At 50.9% G+C, this 17,269-nt stretch overlaps 1 protein-coding gene across 5 annotated transcripts in view; it reads right to left on the bottom strand.

The window, feature by feature from the left end:
• The window catches only part of DAPK1 (death associated protein kinase 1), a 170,101-nt gene that overhangs the window by 24,692 nt on the left and 128,140 nt on the right, over nt 1-17,269 (bottom strand). For all 5 annotated transcript variants that reach the window (XM_046663717.1, XM_046663720.1, XM_046663719.1 and 2 more), the window contains exons 17-19: nt 15,775-15,972; nt 11,064-11,162; nt 4,621-4,698 (exon numbers count right to left, since the gene is read on the bottom strand). In XM_046663717.1, the coding sequence (XP_046519673.1) occupies nt 4,621-4,698; nt 11,064-11,162; nt 15,775-15,972 (375 nt within the window). The remainder of the gene's footprint in view (nt 1-4,620; nt 4,699-11,063; nt 11,163-15,774; nt 15,973-17,269) is intronic.

Raw genomic sequence — 17,269 nt, forward strand, 5'->3', positions numbered from 1 at the left:
TGTCAGGAAATGTGTAGGGGGGGATACTATGACGTTAGATGCTTGGGGGTCCTCACTTTCTGTAAGGACGGGAAGTCCCTCCCACCCAAAATGCAGACAGCTCCCTGGTGAGAAAGACTGGAAAATACGGAGGAGAAAACGACATTGATAGGAAATTGGTGACAAGATGCTCCCCAGTATGCTACCCTCTTTCCCTTCCCCTCCCCATTGTGTATGGTTGTGAACAGTCTCTTCCTCCAGATGATTCGAGTTATAACTGCAAGTCAATCTATTTGTTGGCTTTCTCTGCAGGTGTTGCTGCTCCCGGCGGCAACCTACCACAAATCCTTGCCGATGTACTCTCCAGGGAGGTGACTGTGGCATCTTAGTCACTTTCAAGAACCACGCTCAAGTACAGGTGTCCCCAAATCCCAGTCAGTTATTTATTTTGGGATTTATTTTAAAGAAAAAAGTATGTTTAGAAATGCTTGGCAGCCACCTCCTCCTTCTCTAGCTCATCAGGAAGCTGAGATCTAGAGTCATCTGAGGGAATGATTCGGGCGACCAACATGCCGGGCTCACTGAACATGGAGTGGAAGACTCTGCTAAGGGAACGGCCCCTGGTTACCCTACAGAAGGCGATCCGTGCTCGCCACAGAGGGGGTGAGCTCAGGCAGGGAAAGGACCGCCCCGGCTGGCGAGAATCAGCACGGAAACAGCCCTGAGCCCCCTGAGTGAACTCTGAAAGCAGCTGTTTCTGTTTTCGGTCTGATCTGGGCCCTGCATGTTGCTTAACCTCGTGGAGTCCCAGTTTCCTGCAGGAACATGCCCATCTTGGGGATGCTGTAAAATTATAGGGCAAGCCACACATATGGAGGATCAAACGGTGGCTGTTACTGAAAATGACTCTAAGGGTACTCCACCACAGTTGCCATTGTTGACACGCCAACATCTGCTCCCAGGGGCTGGGTCACAGAAGAAGACCCCACGGGGAAATCTCCATGTATCCCCAGGAAGTAGATGGTCTGCAGAATACCAACAGTGATGCTTACTGTGGCAAACACATGGTGCTTCCTATGTGCAGGCACTGTTCTAAGGGCATCATTTACATCCACCCATCTGAGCCTCATCACCCTCCTGTGAGATAGTACCCTACTCACCCCATTTGACAAATGGGGAAACTGAGTCACAGAGCTGTTAAGCAACTTGCTAGTTCACTCAGCTAGAAAATGGCAGAGCTGGGATTTGAACCCAGGTCGTCTGATTCCTGAGTCAGTGCTCTCAGCCATTACCCTATATTTTGTCTCTCAAAGCAAAGATGAGAGGGGAGACTTTCGGTGCATTCTGGGCTCTAAAAAAGAGGATGTCCTTTAATCACAGGCATTAAAACGACTCTTGTCTTGATCTCTCCTTAGAGAAAAGTCACAGAATAATGGTAAAATATTAAATAAGATAATATTCCCTCTCCCATGTCCCTTTTAAAAATCTAGGCACCAAAAGACAAAGGTGCAAATCAATGGAAGAAAATAAAGGAAAACCCACACTAGGGCTGTGCTAGAACTCACTCTGTGCCAAATTCACAATTCTCGACTGGAAAACAGCCGCCTTTCCCTGAGGCACAGGGAGCTGGCAGTAGCACCAGGCCAGCTTCTTTTTATTTATATTTCTAATTACAAAGTTAGTCTAAGCTCGCTGCAGAAAATATGGGAATCAGATTAAGGGAGAAAGAGCACCAACCCAGTCCACCCAATGCTGGCTACGGGTCAGGTGTGCCCCCTTTGCGGCTTTATTCTGGGCATTTATTCATTGTTTCAGATCTGTCAATGTAATGGACATCACGTTTGCACCCAGCATAGCAAATCTGTTCTTAAATAAAGGAAAAGACCCTTCCGAAGGGGGAGATGGGCAGGAAACAGCCTTGCCCAAGGGAAGGCCGGGTGCTCCGCCTGGGGAGGCCTTTCCCGGATGGGCAGCGAGGCGGGGACAGCGGCTCTGCAGCGGAGCTTCCTTTAAAGGCGCAGCCTGCCCCGCCCCAGGTGCCACTGCTCTGTGGTGAGCGTTTCCGAGAGGGTGCACACCTCAGCCCAGGGAGAAGGTGGCAGGGCATTTCCAGGATGCCACACTGCGAGAGGCCCTGCTCCCGTGCTGGCTGGGCCCGCAGACACCGGGCAGGGACAGTGCTGCTGCTCAGGGCAGGATGGCGGCACGGGGGATGGTGGGCAGAAAGCTGTCTTTGTGGACTGGGAGATGTGCAAATAGCTCAGCCAGCACGTCCGTAGATCTGTAAGGCCTCGAGGCCAATAAAGTGTTTCCTCCTACCATGGACCACAGCAGAGACCAAATAATTCACAGTGACAATGCATGCTCATCCAGGTGTGGAAAGGTGGATCTCATTTCAGTTTCTTTTCACTAACAACGGATACTATAATGGGTAATGGATATAAAACAGCCCCTATATTGTGACACTTGGTCCATAAACCTATGCCTCTATACTCCAGTGCAGGGCTCCTACCATAACCCCGCAAAGGCCGGGGGTGCTGACCAGCCACCTGCAAGTCAGCGTGGCCTGGAGGTGTGTTTTGTTGGGCTGACATATCACTTCAAACAGAGTGAGCTTAAAGATGAGGCTTTCTGTGGAAGTTCATTATTGATTTGCTGACAATGACTGACCCTTTGGCGCCACCCTCCTCTTGTTTTGCTTGTAAACAAAAAGTTTCCCTTGTTTTTCTAGTCCAAATTCTTCTCACAAGGAGACAGCCCCTGGTGGTAGAGAGCAGAACACGAAGCATACTGTTAACTTACTATTTCCCCTAAGAACGTGTGAGTAAGGCTCGGGAAACTTTTCCAGCCTCATCTCTTTCTGGAATTTCGATGGAAGCCTGGCAGCTGCTGGGAGAGCTCAGTCTTCGCCAGCCGTCTCCCCAGGGCCTTTGTGCCCAGTTCACATACTGCACAGCACAAAGGTGTGAAGACGAGTTATCCCCCCACGTTAGCTCCCAGCGCTGGGAAGGAAATTATTTCAGCCTGCATGTCTCTTCCCGCACCGGGACCACGGGACACCAGGGAAATTCAGAGTGTCAGCGGCTGTGAAAGTTACAACATTCCCACCCGTGCCTAGGCACTTGTCAGTGTATGTGGCAGGACCTTTGTGGGATACGCTGAGCTTATTTTGGACAATACCTTTTCCATGAGCACTTAAATCGACTGAATTAGTTTTTAATTTCTCTAAGTTTTTTTGAAAAATTATTACATGATTATTATAAGAAATTTGAAAGAACAATAAAGTTTAAAGAAGAAAATGTTCATTACAATAGCAAAATTCAAAGACACCACTGTTAACATTTTCTTTCTGTGCTTTTTTTTTTTTTTAAAGATTTTATTTTTTCCTTTTTCTCCCCAAAGCCCCCCGGTACATAGTTGTGTATTCTTCGTTGTGGGTTCTTCTAGTTGTGGCATGTGGGACGCTGCCTCAGCGTGGTCTGATGAGCAGTGCCATGTCCGCGCCCAGGATTCGAACTAACGAAACACTGGGCCGCCTGCAGCGGAGCGCGCGAACTTAACCACTCGGCCACGGGGCCAGCCCCTCGTTCTGTGCATTTTTAAAAGATATACTACGGATTATAACGTGCACATAATTTGTCTTCTGCTTTGATGCCCAGGAACATCTTAAGCATTAAACTCCTGTTACTAAAACCTCTTCAAAAATAATTTAATGGCCAAAACCCATTGTATTCTATGGCGGTATGACAATCTTCTGGACACTACTGTTGGATATCTGATGTTTCCAATTTTCAATATTGTATTATAAATAACACTGCAGTGAACATCTTTGTTCATAAAACCTTTTCTCCCTACAATTTTTTTTTTAAAGATTGGCACCTGAGCTAACAACTGCTGCCAATCTTTTTTTTTTCTGCTATTTCTCCCCAACGCCCCCAATGCCCCCCTCCCCCCATATAGTTGTATATTTTAGTTGTGGTCCTTCTAGTTGTGGCATGTGGGACACCACATCAGCGTGGCCTGATGAGTAGCGCCATGTCCCGGCCCAGGATCCGAACCCTGGGTCCCCAAGCGCAGCCCCAAAATAACCGCTCGGCCACGGGGCCGGCCCCTCCCCCCATGATTCTTTAGGATAGAGGCTCAGATACATAGAGTTCCCGGCTTAGAGAATTCGACTGTTTTGAAGTCTCTCCACACCCACTGCTGTGACGGGGGCTGGAAGGCACAGCTGCAGTTACTTATTTCTGTGATGTTTCGCTAAACCTCAGAGCAACGAGGTGGGATAAACCGGAGCGCACGTGGTGCGTGGGCGCGCCAGGCTTGAGAAGGCCGGGAGCAGAGAGCAGGCGTCTCACTTCCTCTCTCCTTTCCAGGGGGCAGTCGTCACCCAAAGGGCGGGAGGTCGGAAAGCAGGCACAGCGACTGCCAAGCGGCCAAAGACTTTCCAGTCCAAAGACAAGAAACAGGAGCAGGGCAGGCGCATTTATGCAAATTGTATGCAAATCACAGGGCGGGGACAGACGCCTTCTCAGACCCGCTGTGCGCCCAGAGCCTCACTTTATTTCTCATGTTTACAAGGGAAAAGACAGAATTTTTCACATAAAAACAGAGCCTTTCAGACCAATAAACAGAATTTCTCACCTTTCGGAGTCTTGCAAGGAGACCTGCTACATGTTCGTGCTGTTCCGATTTGGCAAGATCTTCTGCCGTCTTTCCATCCTGTTGGAGAAAAATAATTAGTTCTTTTCTTCCCAACAGAGAGCTTGTGTTCCATACACCAGTTCCGTCATCTGAGGCAGAAGCAAGCCTAACAGGTGTCGGAAGAAAATGAGCTGGACAGAAAGAGCACACCCTGCACTCTCACTGTCTGGGGAACCTCTACTTTGTCTGACTGTCCAGGACAGCAGGGGAAGAAGCAGGAACCCAGCGTGACCTGGGGTCCCGCGAGGCACCGTGAGATGTCTCAGGCCCACAGGCGTTGATCTGACTCGGCCCCTCGTTAGTGGGCAGAGGACTCTGTCCTGAGCCTCTGTCCAATCAGGCGGAAAACAAAGATGGTCATTAGATGCCAAAGTCTACTCGGTGCAAGCTAGCGTCTTAAAAGCCACCCAAGCACCAAGGTCAGCACGCATGGACGCCCATCATCGGTAAGTGCCGCGCATTTTGAGGAAAAGCCTGAGCTGTACAGACCACTTTGACCTACAGATTTTCAGTGAACATAAAAGGAGGAAATAAGGGTCCACAGCACTTCAGTGTTTGCTTTTTAATTAGGGAATGTTCATAGGGTGCCGTTTCATAATGAACGAATTCACGTCTGTCTCTAAGCCGTGAATACGCACGACCCTGGCTGACCCGGCCGAGCGCCTCTAACACCGCGAGCCTGACCCAGCTCTCAGTGCTTGGTGTGCAGTAACCTCAGTCACTCCTGGGTGGCCGGAACTCTGCCTGTTCACAGGCTGCGAGGAGGAAACGGAGGCTTAGGGGCTATTCTGCTGCAATCTTAGAAATCATTACAAATTTAAAAGTAGAAATATGGGAAGGAGTTTCCACATAAATAAAGGCGATATTCTTTAAACAAGAAAAACAAGAACCATTCCGGCCCATCTCTCAGTGTTTCTAACAGTTTAGTTCCGTCCCGTGGGAGCTTAGGGATGCCCGCAACCTGCTGCACAGCACACCTTCCAATTCCTCCACTCAAGCCACAGCCCGAGCCACGGCCGGGCCCAGGAGAGCAGCTGGGCATTTTGGACGGGATAATCCTCTTTGTGGGGGCGTCCTGTGCACTCCAGGATGCTGAGCAGCATACCTGTCCTCTGCCACTAGATGCAGTAGCACTCCTCCAGCTGTGACAACCCAGAGAGTCCCCAGACACTGCCAAGTGTTCCCTGGGGGTGAACTCGCCCCCGCTGAGAACCACGGCCTCAGGGGCTTGTCCAAGCTCAGCTAGGGGGAATCAGGGATCGCGTCAGCGGTTCCTGCCCAACTGCCAGATCCCCTCCTGATGTGGTAGGAACGGCCTCAGTGGCGCAGTTCTCAAGCCACCGCACACTGGAACCCCGGGGCCTCTCAGAGCTGCTGCTGCCTAGCTCCCTTCTGGACACGCCACCCTCACAAGGCTGGGGTGCCGCCTGGGCCTCGGGCTTCTGAGCACTCCTGGGAGACACTGTTATGCAGCAAAGAGGGGAAGCACTGTCCTCGCTGGATGGACCTGCAACCTCCACCAACACTTTCTGTCTCTGGCATGTCTGGCCGTCTCAGTTCCTTCCCTCGGAGATCCCGACCTGCACATCGCACAGGCAGAGGAGGCACACTGGCAGAGGCCGCTCACCGCCACAAGGCCTCTTGAGGGACAGGAGAACCACCGTCAACAGTCCTTACATTGGCGCCGCACTCTACAATTTGCAGACATGTTGCTCTAAAGGACACTCTTCAGGCTTCCAAAGGAAGCGCCTGCCCGAGTGGTGGCAAGCCTGAAGTTTGGGGTTCAGGGACCCAGGTTAAGTCTGACTCTGCCCCGCACCAGTTCTACAGGTAGTCACTTGGCCTCCGCAGCCTGGGTTTCTTCATCTGCAAGATGGGAGACAAGCCCCTCACCACACAGGTTCTTGAGCAGAGTACAGAAAACCAAATGGAAGGAGCCAGCCAAGTGCTGGGTACAGAAAAAGCAAGCAGCAGGGGCTTTCAATAAAGAGCTGAGAATCTCCCCAAACTCCCTGGCTTTCTGTCCAAGAGAGAAGTAGCAGCAACTGGGCCTTTCCATTCTGGCCTTGCTCAGTCACTGCGCCTGGCCCATGAGCAATGCTGACACTTACTGCCCTCCTTGTTACAAACAGCGGTCCGGGAAGGCCTGAGGAGGTGATATCTGAGCCAAAACCTGAAGAAAGTGAGAGAGTAAGCCATTGCATACCTAGAGGAAGTTCTGCAAAGAACGGCAAGTGCAAAGGCCCTGAGGCAGCAGGATGACTCTCATGTTTGAAAAGTATCACAGAAGCTCATGTAACTGGTGCAGGGGAAGCAAGAGATGGGGTCAGCGAGGTAATGAGAAGGCCAGATCTTTAGGGGAGCCCCCACCCTAAGGACTTTTACCCTGATGGAGGGTCTGAGCAGAGGAGGGACATGATCTGACTTTTGTTTGAACAGGGTCCTACAGGCTGCTGTGTGAGGAAAAGACTGTGGACCAGTGAGGAGACTATGACAAATTAAAGGAGATCATGGCCAAGAGCTCACAGCCTTGTGAGAAAATCAGCAGTCGATTCCAACAGAGCAAGGAAGTGGGCAAATCGTACCTGCTGAAGGGGGCTGGGAGGGGGGGACTTCCTGGGGCTCCAGTTGAGTAAGGAAAGATGAGGAGTTAGCGTCCCAGAATCTTCCTGCCACTAATGTCACCTGCTGCTGTGTGCCTGGTGCCTGCTCTTAGGCATTACACGTCTCTCACTGTGAAGGCAGAGGGGTGTGTACATGTGCACACGTGCACAGGGAGTGTGTGCAGGGATGGAAGGGGTGGGAACTGAGGAGGTTCCCAAGGGAGAGCACAGCACGTGCCAGATGATGAGGGCCAATGAGCGAGGGGCACCGAGGACCTGCTAATAGCCCTGCTGGGTTGGGTGTAGCTAAGGGAGCGCACAGTAAAGGGTGAGGCTGGCAGTGGGCGGGGCCAGGTCATGCAGTCACATCCTGCAGGCCACAGAGCTCCAGAATGATCTGAAATCGGAGTGCACTGTAGGTGGGCTCCTCCAGAACAATAAATGTGGTGCTGGGGTGGAACTGCCAGGAGGCCACGAGGCTACAGTCAAGGGACCCGTTCTGAGGCTGAGCTGGTCCTGGGGATGCACCCAGTGAGGTCCTTAGCCAGGTGGAGGCAGGCGGATGGAGCACTGGGAGTTCAAGAAGAATCTAGAACGTGGACACCAGTGTGATGCAGGGGAGGGGAGCTTCCCCGTTTCTGGACTGGGCAGCCAGACCCAGGCTGAAGCCCTGTGCAAAGGTCAGACAGCGAGAGAGAAGAGCAGACCTGGAGGAGGAGGACACCATGTGTGCAGGCTGGGGCCTCCCAAAGGTGGTGTCCACCAGGCTGTGTCCCAGGGTGGTGTTCGGGGGCAAGCAGGGACCGGGGACCCGGACATGGGCCTGAGTCCAGGTGCAGCTGCAGCCCCGGAGGCTGGAGAGAGCAGCAGGGAGCGGATGGCAGGAGGGCAGCGGGCAGGCACGCAGGAGCAGGGCAAGAAGACCTGGAGCCCGAGGAGGTGGCAGAGCGGGAGGATGGGAGGAGGCAGGCAGAGAGTGCCGACAAAGGGTCAAGTCCAGGGAGGAAGACAGTAGAGAAAGGCAAGGAAGTGGCCACTGCCAACGTCAGAGCAGGGTCACACTGCAGGGAGAGGGCTACCTGGAACCGGCCTAGTGGCTTCCAGGGCAGCCTGGAAAGTTCTAGTTCTTGACCTCAGTGGGGCTACAAAGGTGTTTGTCTTGAAATAATTCACCAAGCTTTACTTCTGTTCCTGTGCTTTTTGAAAAAAATCTGTTTTACTTTATAATAAAACAGTTTTGAAGGAGAGAGCTACCAGGAAGAGCCTGGGACTCTGCTGAGAGGCATGTGGAGTGGAGGACGGGCTGTGGAGGTGAGGTGGCCAGGCCGCAGGCAAGGGCAAGGGGAGATGGACGCCCATGGCTGGCAAGTTGTCTTGGCTGGGAAGGTCTGGGAGGGCCTCAGCTGGAGTGCTGCAGGGCCCAGGGCTCCGGGAGGCCTGGAAGAAGCGCCAGGCTCGGGCCCAGGTGCCAGCTCAGGGGGAAAGGCAGAGGCTGGCGCAGTGCCCAGCGAGGGGCAGCGCCTCGCCTCGTGGCTACTCAGCACTCGAGGTGTGGCCGAGGTGACATGTTGTGGGTGTAAAACACAGGGGATTTCAAAGACTTAGCACAAAGAATGGGAAGTGTCGCAATAATTGTACAATACTGATCACAGGTTGAAATGAGAAAATTTTACATATTTTGTGCTAAATAAAATCTATTACTGAAATTAATATCCTCAGTTTTTTTCAGTTTTGGATGTGGCTTCTAGAAAACTCAGAATGACACACGCAGCATGCGCCACCTTTCTACTGGATGTGGCCTCGGCCCAGAGCGCAGGGGGCAGCCCCGAGACCGCAGCGTCCTCGCGCCCTCGGGCGGCCAGGCCCAGGCCACCCGCTGCTCCTCCTGGGCCAGCCTGCCACCCACCGCAGTCCGCTGTCCCTGCACCCCACCAGGGCCCGAGGCCGCCTGCTCGGCCTTCACAATGGGCACTGCCACGCCCCATTCAGGGCCTGGCGCCGAACTCTCTCTCTGTGACTGTGTTTACTGCCCTGACTGATGGTTCCCCCTCTCTCCTGTCAGCCTAGGAGTTTGCTGAGGGAGCGGCGCCACCTGTCTTGGCCCCTCGTATTCCCTGGCCTGAGCAGTGCCTGGTGCACAGCCTGCGCTCAGTATCTGTAGAAAGAATGAACGAGTGAAGAAACGAGTGAGGCTCCGTGAGGTGGACTCGCAGGTACCAGGGAGGGGCAGTTACTACAGAGGAGGAGCGTCTGCAATGAGCTGGGAAGGGGGAGAGCAAGGAGGCACACCCAGGGCCTGCCAAGGGGGAGCAACGGCAGGAAGCAAGAAAATGGCTGTCGTGGGGAAGGACAAAGGGAGATGACGGGGGCTCACAGTCCTGGGGTGGCCCCAAGGACCCCGCTGAGGCCAGAGGCCACACATTTCAGGGGCTCCAACCTGACTGCCAGGTTTGGCAGAAGCCAGTTGTTGGCATCTTCAAAGCCATCCTCAACAGTTAATTTTTTTCAAGGCAGTATCTGTGACAAAAAAATACTTTTTCTCATAAAAATGCATACAAATGCTCTATTGTAGAGTAACTAAACTGTGTACCAAGACAGGGTTGGGCAGGTTTTGGTAATAACTGATCAGGCCTAGAGGTCCACGCATGGCCGAGTGTGGGTCTGTGATGGGCGAGGAGGTGCCCTAAGAAGGGGACAGTCCCATGAGAACTGGTAATCACTGGGCCTGCCAAAATGCCCCACTCGGGACACTGCAGAGAAGGGACCCACTACTCGTGGGGCGAGAAGGCCATCAAGGTGACATCAGTGCAGTCGGAGGCCGTGTCCTAGACCAGGCGTCAGCAAACACTTTCTGCAAAGGAGCAGACAGTAGATATTTGGGGCTCTGTTGCAAGTGCTCAGCTGTGCCCTTGCAGCATGAAAGCCGCCAGAGACAATACGTAAACATGGGCATGGCTACATCCAGATAAAACTGCTGACACAATCAGGCAGCAGGCTGGGTCTGGCCCTCGGACCGCAGATTGCCGACCCCTCTGACTCTCCAAGAAACGAGGCTCTCCCACCAGCCTCAGGGTCCCGATTTGCCTAAAGTTTGCCGCCGTATTTTAAAACTCCAATGAATGTCCTCAGAGAAGCGCTTTATGTCAGCAAAGCCCTAGTGAGTTGCAGCAACGTCCCCGGAGAGCACGGAGACTCAACCCCGTGGGCCCGAAACCAGTCACCACCGCAGTAAAACGGCCACCTCATCTGCACAGCTGACGTGTCCTCCCTGCGTGGTAGCTCGTGAAATGTGACTCAGAGGACCGCTCCTACAGGGAGGTACCAGGTCTGCAGCGGGGAGTGGGAAGCGAGGGGAACTGAAGAAATCTCACTTAAAGATACACTGCATGCCTAAGAACTCGGCCAGACGTTTTAAACGAGACAGCAGCTCTTGGCCCAGCGCTGGCGGCCACCGTCCCACCCGCCCCGTGCCCCCGCACCCCGCTGCCGAGGGCAGCATTCAGGGGCGGAAGACACGCGCGTGCCCTAAGCCAGGCACAGACAGCGTGCATCAAAAGCCAGCGGGAAACCACAGGTCTTCCTGGCAGCGTGGCCGAGTGAGATGGGGACGGCGCACTCCCGAGAGGTGGCCCGGGGTGCGGCTGCGTGTGCGGGGCCGCAGTGCAGATGCCCAAGCGCCGCGCAGCCGGCCGGCTTCGCGCAGTGGCCAGGCAACCCCGTCCCTCCGCCCTTGAGGCCGGAGGCGTCTTAGTGGCTTTCTCCCGCCAGCAGGTTGCTCACCGAGGTCAGCGCCTCCACGTTGGCGCCCGTCAGACACAGGTAGCGGACCACGTCCAGAATCCCGTTGTTGGCGGCCAGGTGCAGAGGCGTTCGTCCATACTGGAAGAGACAAAAAGACCCGAGAGGGTCCTTCGCGATTGCTGCGAGGATGACATCTGTGGCGTCTAAGCACTGTGTGAGGGGTCTAGGATCTGCCAGAGGGAAACGCGAGGTGCGGTCTCCCTTCTCGGGAAACCTGCTGTCTCCTGATGGAGGCAAGCCAAGCAGAGTGTTTTCAAGTATTTTTCAGTTAAAAGAGTAACTTCACAATAAAACTTCAAAGGATGAAAGAGTGGGAGGCCATCGTAAGATAACTAAATCAGGTCTCCTGCTGCACTGGTGGAAAGGAGACTTGAGTCAGGGCCCCAGGCCCAAGCTTCCAGAAAGATCTGCCCGACAGTTCAAATTCAGACACAGCAAGGGAAGGGGAACGGAGGGACAGCCATGGAAGTCGCTCTAACGAGGTGAAATTCCAAGGCCATGCCCACCATTTTTCATGCCTGTGGTTCCCAAACTGTGCCAGGCACTTCGGGCAGGCAGGGAAGGCATGGCGTGCTGGGGAATATTCTGAACTTCTGACAGAACCAGCGGGTTCAGACGCCAGGTGAACCACTAGCTCCAGGCAGTTCTGTCTTACGGCAGACTGCACTGCCTTCCTCCAGCGGCAGCATATCCACCCAGCCAGGGTCTGGTGGTTGCCGTAAAAAGAAGGATCTTCAGAAAATCAGTGTGAATGGGAAATAAGCGGGGTGGTGTCTAATCTGAGTCCAGAATTTGAGGAGCTGTGAGGTGCCCAACAAGCACACATCTCATTAGTATGCAATTGTGGTTATGTAAGAATGAAATAAAAATATTAGTTTTCTTTTGATTTATGTGGATCGTCTATTCCAATAGCTACTAAGTTGTGAGGACATAAATACTAAGTTGTTTGGGCCAAGCTACTTAATAAACAAAACTATTAGGTATTTCTTTTGCCCTAGGGAAACTGTAAAAAAATTACTGAGACACCATGGACACTGTGAACTGAGAAAGTCTGGGCATCTTTGCTTTATGCTGTCTATTTGCAAATACAGGTTTTTGTTATGAAGTTAACACATGCTCATTTAGAACATCCAAACTACATAGACAGATATCTGGTAGAGAATGGAAGTTCTCCTCCCATCCTCCACCCCTCCCGACAAGTTCCCCTGCTCAGAACTAGCCCTACTTAACCCTCTGGTGCCTGTGCTCCAAGCTTTTATCTGTGAGTCCATAAAAGGAGATAAATAATTTGAAAAGCAAGAAATGATCATACTCCACGTTCTGTTCTGTCAATTGCTTCATTCACCCAAAAATAGAGCACAAATACCTTTCCATGTCTGTAACTAAATCCATCACCTTCTTTCAGATACCGGGATGATATTCAACATACGGATGTGCCATAATTCATTCAGCCAGCCTGCTGAGGATGGATACTTAAGGTGGTTCCAATTCTTTGCTATTATGAATAATGCTGCAATGTGTGTCCATGTTTATGTTTTGTTTACTCTTATCTTCTAGAGTGATTTGGAAAGTAGATATTAAGCTTTCAAATATTGTCCAGTTACAGTGAGAAGGAAAAGAGAAGTTCTGGAAGATCTGGATGAAATGTTTGGGTCCATGTGTAAGGAAGATAACCTTAGCTTAGGATGTATAGTTTCATAGGAGGGAAGAGGACCATGAGGAGCAGAGTGCTGAAGAAAGGGGACTAGGAAGTTTACACTTTTGAAGGGCCCCTCCCCTCCTTTTTTTTGCTGAGGAAGATTTGCCCTGAGCTAACATCCATTGCCAATCCTCCTCTTTTTTTGCTTGAAGAAGACCAGCCCTGAGCTAACACCTGTGCCAGTCTTCCTCCGTTTTGCGTGTGGGATGCCACCACAGCATGGCTAGTGAGTGGAGGAAGTCTGTGCCTGGGATCCGAACCCATGAACCTAGGCCACCAATGTGGAGTGCGTGGAACTTTAACCACTGGGCCACAGTGCAGTGGAAGCCCCCATTTTTGATAGAACAAACCCCAAACTCCTGAGCATTAGATTGAAGGCCTTTTACCATCTGGACCCAACGTTCCTCTCCAGGGCTATTTCCTCTCTTGCCCCTAGTCTCTCCCTCCCTAAACACCTGCCCACGTGCCAGCTACAGACAGTCAACAGCCCCCAAACACACACGTCCACCTCCCTCGTCTGAGACAGGCTTTCCCCTCTTCTTTATCTGTCAGAATCCACATGTACCACTGTAAATGATCGCCTTCCCGGGTTTCTCTAATGTCCAAGTGTCTGTGTTTCATTAGGACCCATGCCTCTGCTATGCAGTGACCACAGCATGAGATGGTTTTATATATTGGGATGTCTGTGTGTCCATCTAGAAGCAGCCTGAGGGCAAGAACCATTGACTCTGCTATCCACGAGCTCCCCTCTCCCCATGCATGGCACAGTCCCATCAGAGAAGGGCATCAGGAAACGCAGACGGCCACGGAATTCTCTCTCAGGTTCCCGGATGTGTGTGTGCATGTGTATGCATCTCTGAGTATGTCTGTACACAAAGGGTTAAGGCCATGTGTCTGCGCCCTCTATTTCCTCCCCTCCCGTGCATTCTCTAACACATCAGGAGAGTTAAATAGCCACTCTCCTGATTTTCCTATGAGAAGAATGAAGACAGAGAAATGTCTGTTTCACTGCAATGAGTGTCAAGGAGAGTGACAAGTTCTGTCACATAATGATGACGGGTAGGATCTGAATGGACATATTTATCTCTGGGGGAACTTAATCCAGGTAAGGAAGAGGCAGGACACACCACGGGAAAAGAGTGACAGTCTGCCTGTGGGACGTGGGCTGTCACTGTGCCACATCCACGCTGACAGCCAGTTACTAGGGTGGGTCCATAAAGCTGTGCTTTCTGGGGAAATGATGTCTTCCTCTTATTTTTCTTCACATCTTTTAAGCTCCTCTAAATCCCTCATCATCTTTCCTAAAATAAAAAAAACAGAGAAAGGAACAGAACAACAAAACTGACACTGAGCCCCCTGAAGAAGGCGTGCAGCCTGCGAGGGTGCGGTGTGCTGAGCTCTGTGCACTGGAGGCGAGCTGGGGGCCCGCTGCTCCGGGGGACTCTCAACACGGGCCTCAACTTGGCTGCTGATGCAATAGGCTGAAATTGTGGCACTAATGCGTTTCGTGTCAGCTGAGCTTAACTCACTGACAGACTCCTCCACTGGATGCCTGCATGTGTGCTGCGGGGCCTCAGGTGGTCAAAACCCAATCTGTGTCGGCACGTGTGAACTCCCATGGCCATCCGCAGTACCGGAGGAAGAGCTTTCCCATTAATAAGCCAGTTGTTTTTAAACACGAGATCAAGGATTATCTTGTGGCTATTTTAAAGAGCACATTTAACAAGTGCACCCTTTGCATTTAGGCGTGAGGTGAACACCTGTTCCCTTCTTTAGCTCAGTGCAAAGCAGCATGAGACGCAGGAGACAGCTAATCCCAGATGCTGTGCACACAGTAGGCCAGCTGTGCGCACAATGGCCAAGTCTGAAGGTATTCAAATGAGGACCACGATGTTCCTTGAAGCCGCTTTGTATTCACTTAGACTCCTGGAAGGAAAGCCAAGGTCTTGATGCTGCTTAATATCACATTTGGCTCTCCCCTTAAGCCACTTACGTAATTCACTTGGCAAGATTAGAATGGGATAAACTAAGAAAGCAAGCAGCAGCTAACGGCTAAGACCTAGGGTACTGCCTTTTCATATTTCCAGAACGTGAAGATTACCCATTTCAATTTCCATTAGAATTAATCACATAATATGTAAGAAGAATAATTTTTTTAGAAGTAGAATTTTTCAGCTGCTTCAGATATTAATTCTTTTATCTTAAACAAATCCTAACAAAATTCTGCTGTCATCATGTCTGCCACTTATAAACACACATTTCCCGCAATTAAGAGTTAATTCTACTTGGACTTTGTTTTAAACACAATCATAACAGAACAGTGTTTGCCTTTTATGCAGCTACAGGGCTGAAACCACATGACTAGCTAACCTTATATGGTAATGAAAATCCAGATTATTCAGGGGGAAGGGAAGGTGTTCTAGAAGTCAACATAATGGGATTTTTTTTTTTTAATCAACCTAGGAGCATGTAATTATTTCTTTTCATTTCTTTATTATTCACCAAATTATAGCATCCCCTTGTCTCACCAAATTTATTTAGCTAAAAAAGATGTTATGAACTTCTGGCCATAAAACTCTCATGTGGGAAGCTAAGGAGAGAAATCTGGTCCCAGGAATCCCAGTGACATCACAGCCCGTTAGGTGTTCTCCTGAAGGCCTGGTGCTCAGAGAGATGCCCCAACTGTACCACATTCTCTGACTCCTTCCAGGAGGACCCGGATACCCTCGTTTTCTCTCTCTGGATGGCCAGAAGCGGTGAGCCAGGCTAGGCAGGAGTGCTGGTTAATTATCTGTTATTCTAGGAAATTATTCAAAAGTATTATGTAAAATATGACTTAAAACGGAGCACCCTATAAAAAAGAACAGGTCCATATGAGCAGTACCGACTTGGAACAATGAAGCGATGCAAAGAGAACCTTGGCTAAAACCCAGAAGTGGGTTGACGGACAGACGCTGCCGGACCCTGCAGGGGTCCCCTCTCCGGCTGTACCTTGTTTGCGATGTCCAGATTGCAGTCTGCCTCACAGAGGGCCACCACAATAGGCACGTTGCCATCTTTGCAGGCCACGTGGAGGGGGGTGTTGCCATGCCTGTCTTGGAAATCCACAGAACATCCCTGGCTGATGAGTGTCTGGATGACCTCCGTTTGACATCGTCTTACAGCAAGATGAAGAGCAATGTGTCCATCCTGCAACGCACACAGGGGCCATGAACACCCGCGCTCAGGCACACGGGCCTGGCCACTCGCCTTTCTAGCCGCCATCGGGCCAGGTTTAATTGGCAACGCAATCACTATTGCAAAGCCTGAAGGAGGATTAAAAACCACCAACTTTACTCCTGGGGGGTGTGGGAGAGGCTTCCTACATCCCACTCTGAATAATTAGAGGCTAAGCTGGCCACCAGCTTGATTATTCTAGGTGTGGCCAGGACAATCAGATAGAAAGACTACTCTTTCTTTTTGTCTCTGAATTTATAGGATTGAAGTAATTGTTGGTACTCCAATGACCTGTTTTATCAAGTATTTGAAAAACACTTTTAAAAACATTCGCTTAGCAATCTTTATCAACTTCCTAAGTAGAAAGCCTATTATTTTAATCTACACCAGAAGAAACTGAGAAAGTGAGGTGAAGCCATTTGCTCAAGGGCTGTCACCTCTATGAGAGGTACATACGTACGCTGAACCTCTGCACCCACTGAAGACCAGCCTGGGCGTGCCTTCTAGCCATTCTAGAACATTCTATCCCTGGTGAACAGAGGTGCTGCGTTCCAGGAGAGTTTGGAGACATTTCTACAATTTCTCTGCTCTGGGGTTTCTCAGCCTCAGCACGACTGCCATTTCGGGCCTGTCGTCCCAGCCGCAGTGTGCAGTATGCAAGCAGCCCCACTGGTCTTCATCCACGAGATGCCAGTAGTAACGCCCACTCCTGGCACGCGGACCAAAAAATGTCTCCAGCTATTACCAAATGTCCGCCGGGGGCAAGGGCGCCCCCAGCTGGGAGCCACTTTTCTGTACCAAGAAAATACTCCACAACTGGCAGTTACTAAATTAACTGGTGTCAAATCTAACTGTGTATAGCAACATCCCAGCCTCATTTTAAGTACAAGTTCACAATAAAAACAGATTATGCTGAATTTGCTTAATTAAAAAAGGAATACCTGTTCTAGAATCGAGACTGCCAGACAAATAAGAGTGGTTTATTGTCTTTCTACAAAATAGCAGGTGTGGAAGTAAATAAACCACCTATTTCTTTGTTTATCTACAAATTAAGGGTGCCTTGCCAGTTTTCGTCCTAAACGAGGACGGCCTTGGCCTCGTGACCAACACTGCACCTGCTCCAAAGATAAAAAGGCTAAAAATAAAAGAGACCAGAGTCATCCAGCCAATTCCTAAATTCTGTTACGTGCCACAAACGAATATTAATTCTTACAGAATCTAGAAAAGTTCACAGGATCTTTGCTGCATTCCAGTTTGGTTTTTAGGGAAT

This window comes from Equus quagga, chromosome 6 (genome assembly GCF_021613505.1).
Source record: "Equus quagga isolate Etosha38 chromosome 6, UCLA_HA_Equagga_1.0, whole genome shotgun sequence".
NCBI classification, from domain to species: domain Eukaryota; kingdom Metazoa; phylum Chordata; class Mammalia; order Perissodactyla; family Equidae; genus Equus; species Equus quagga.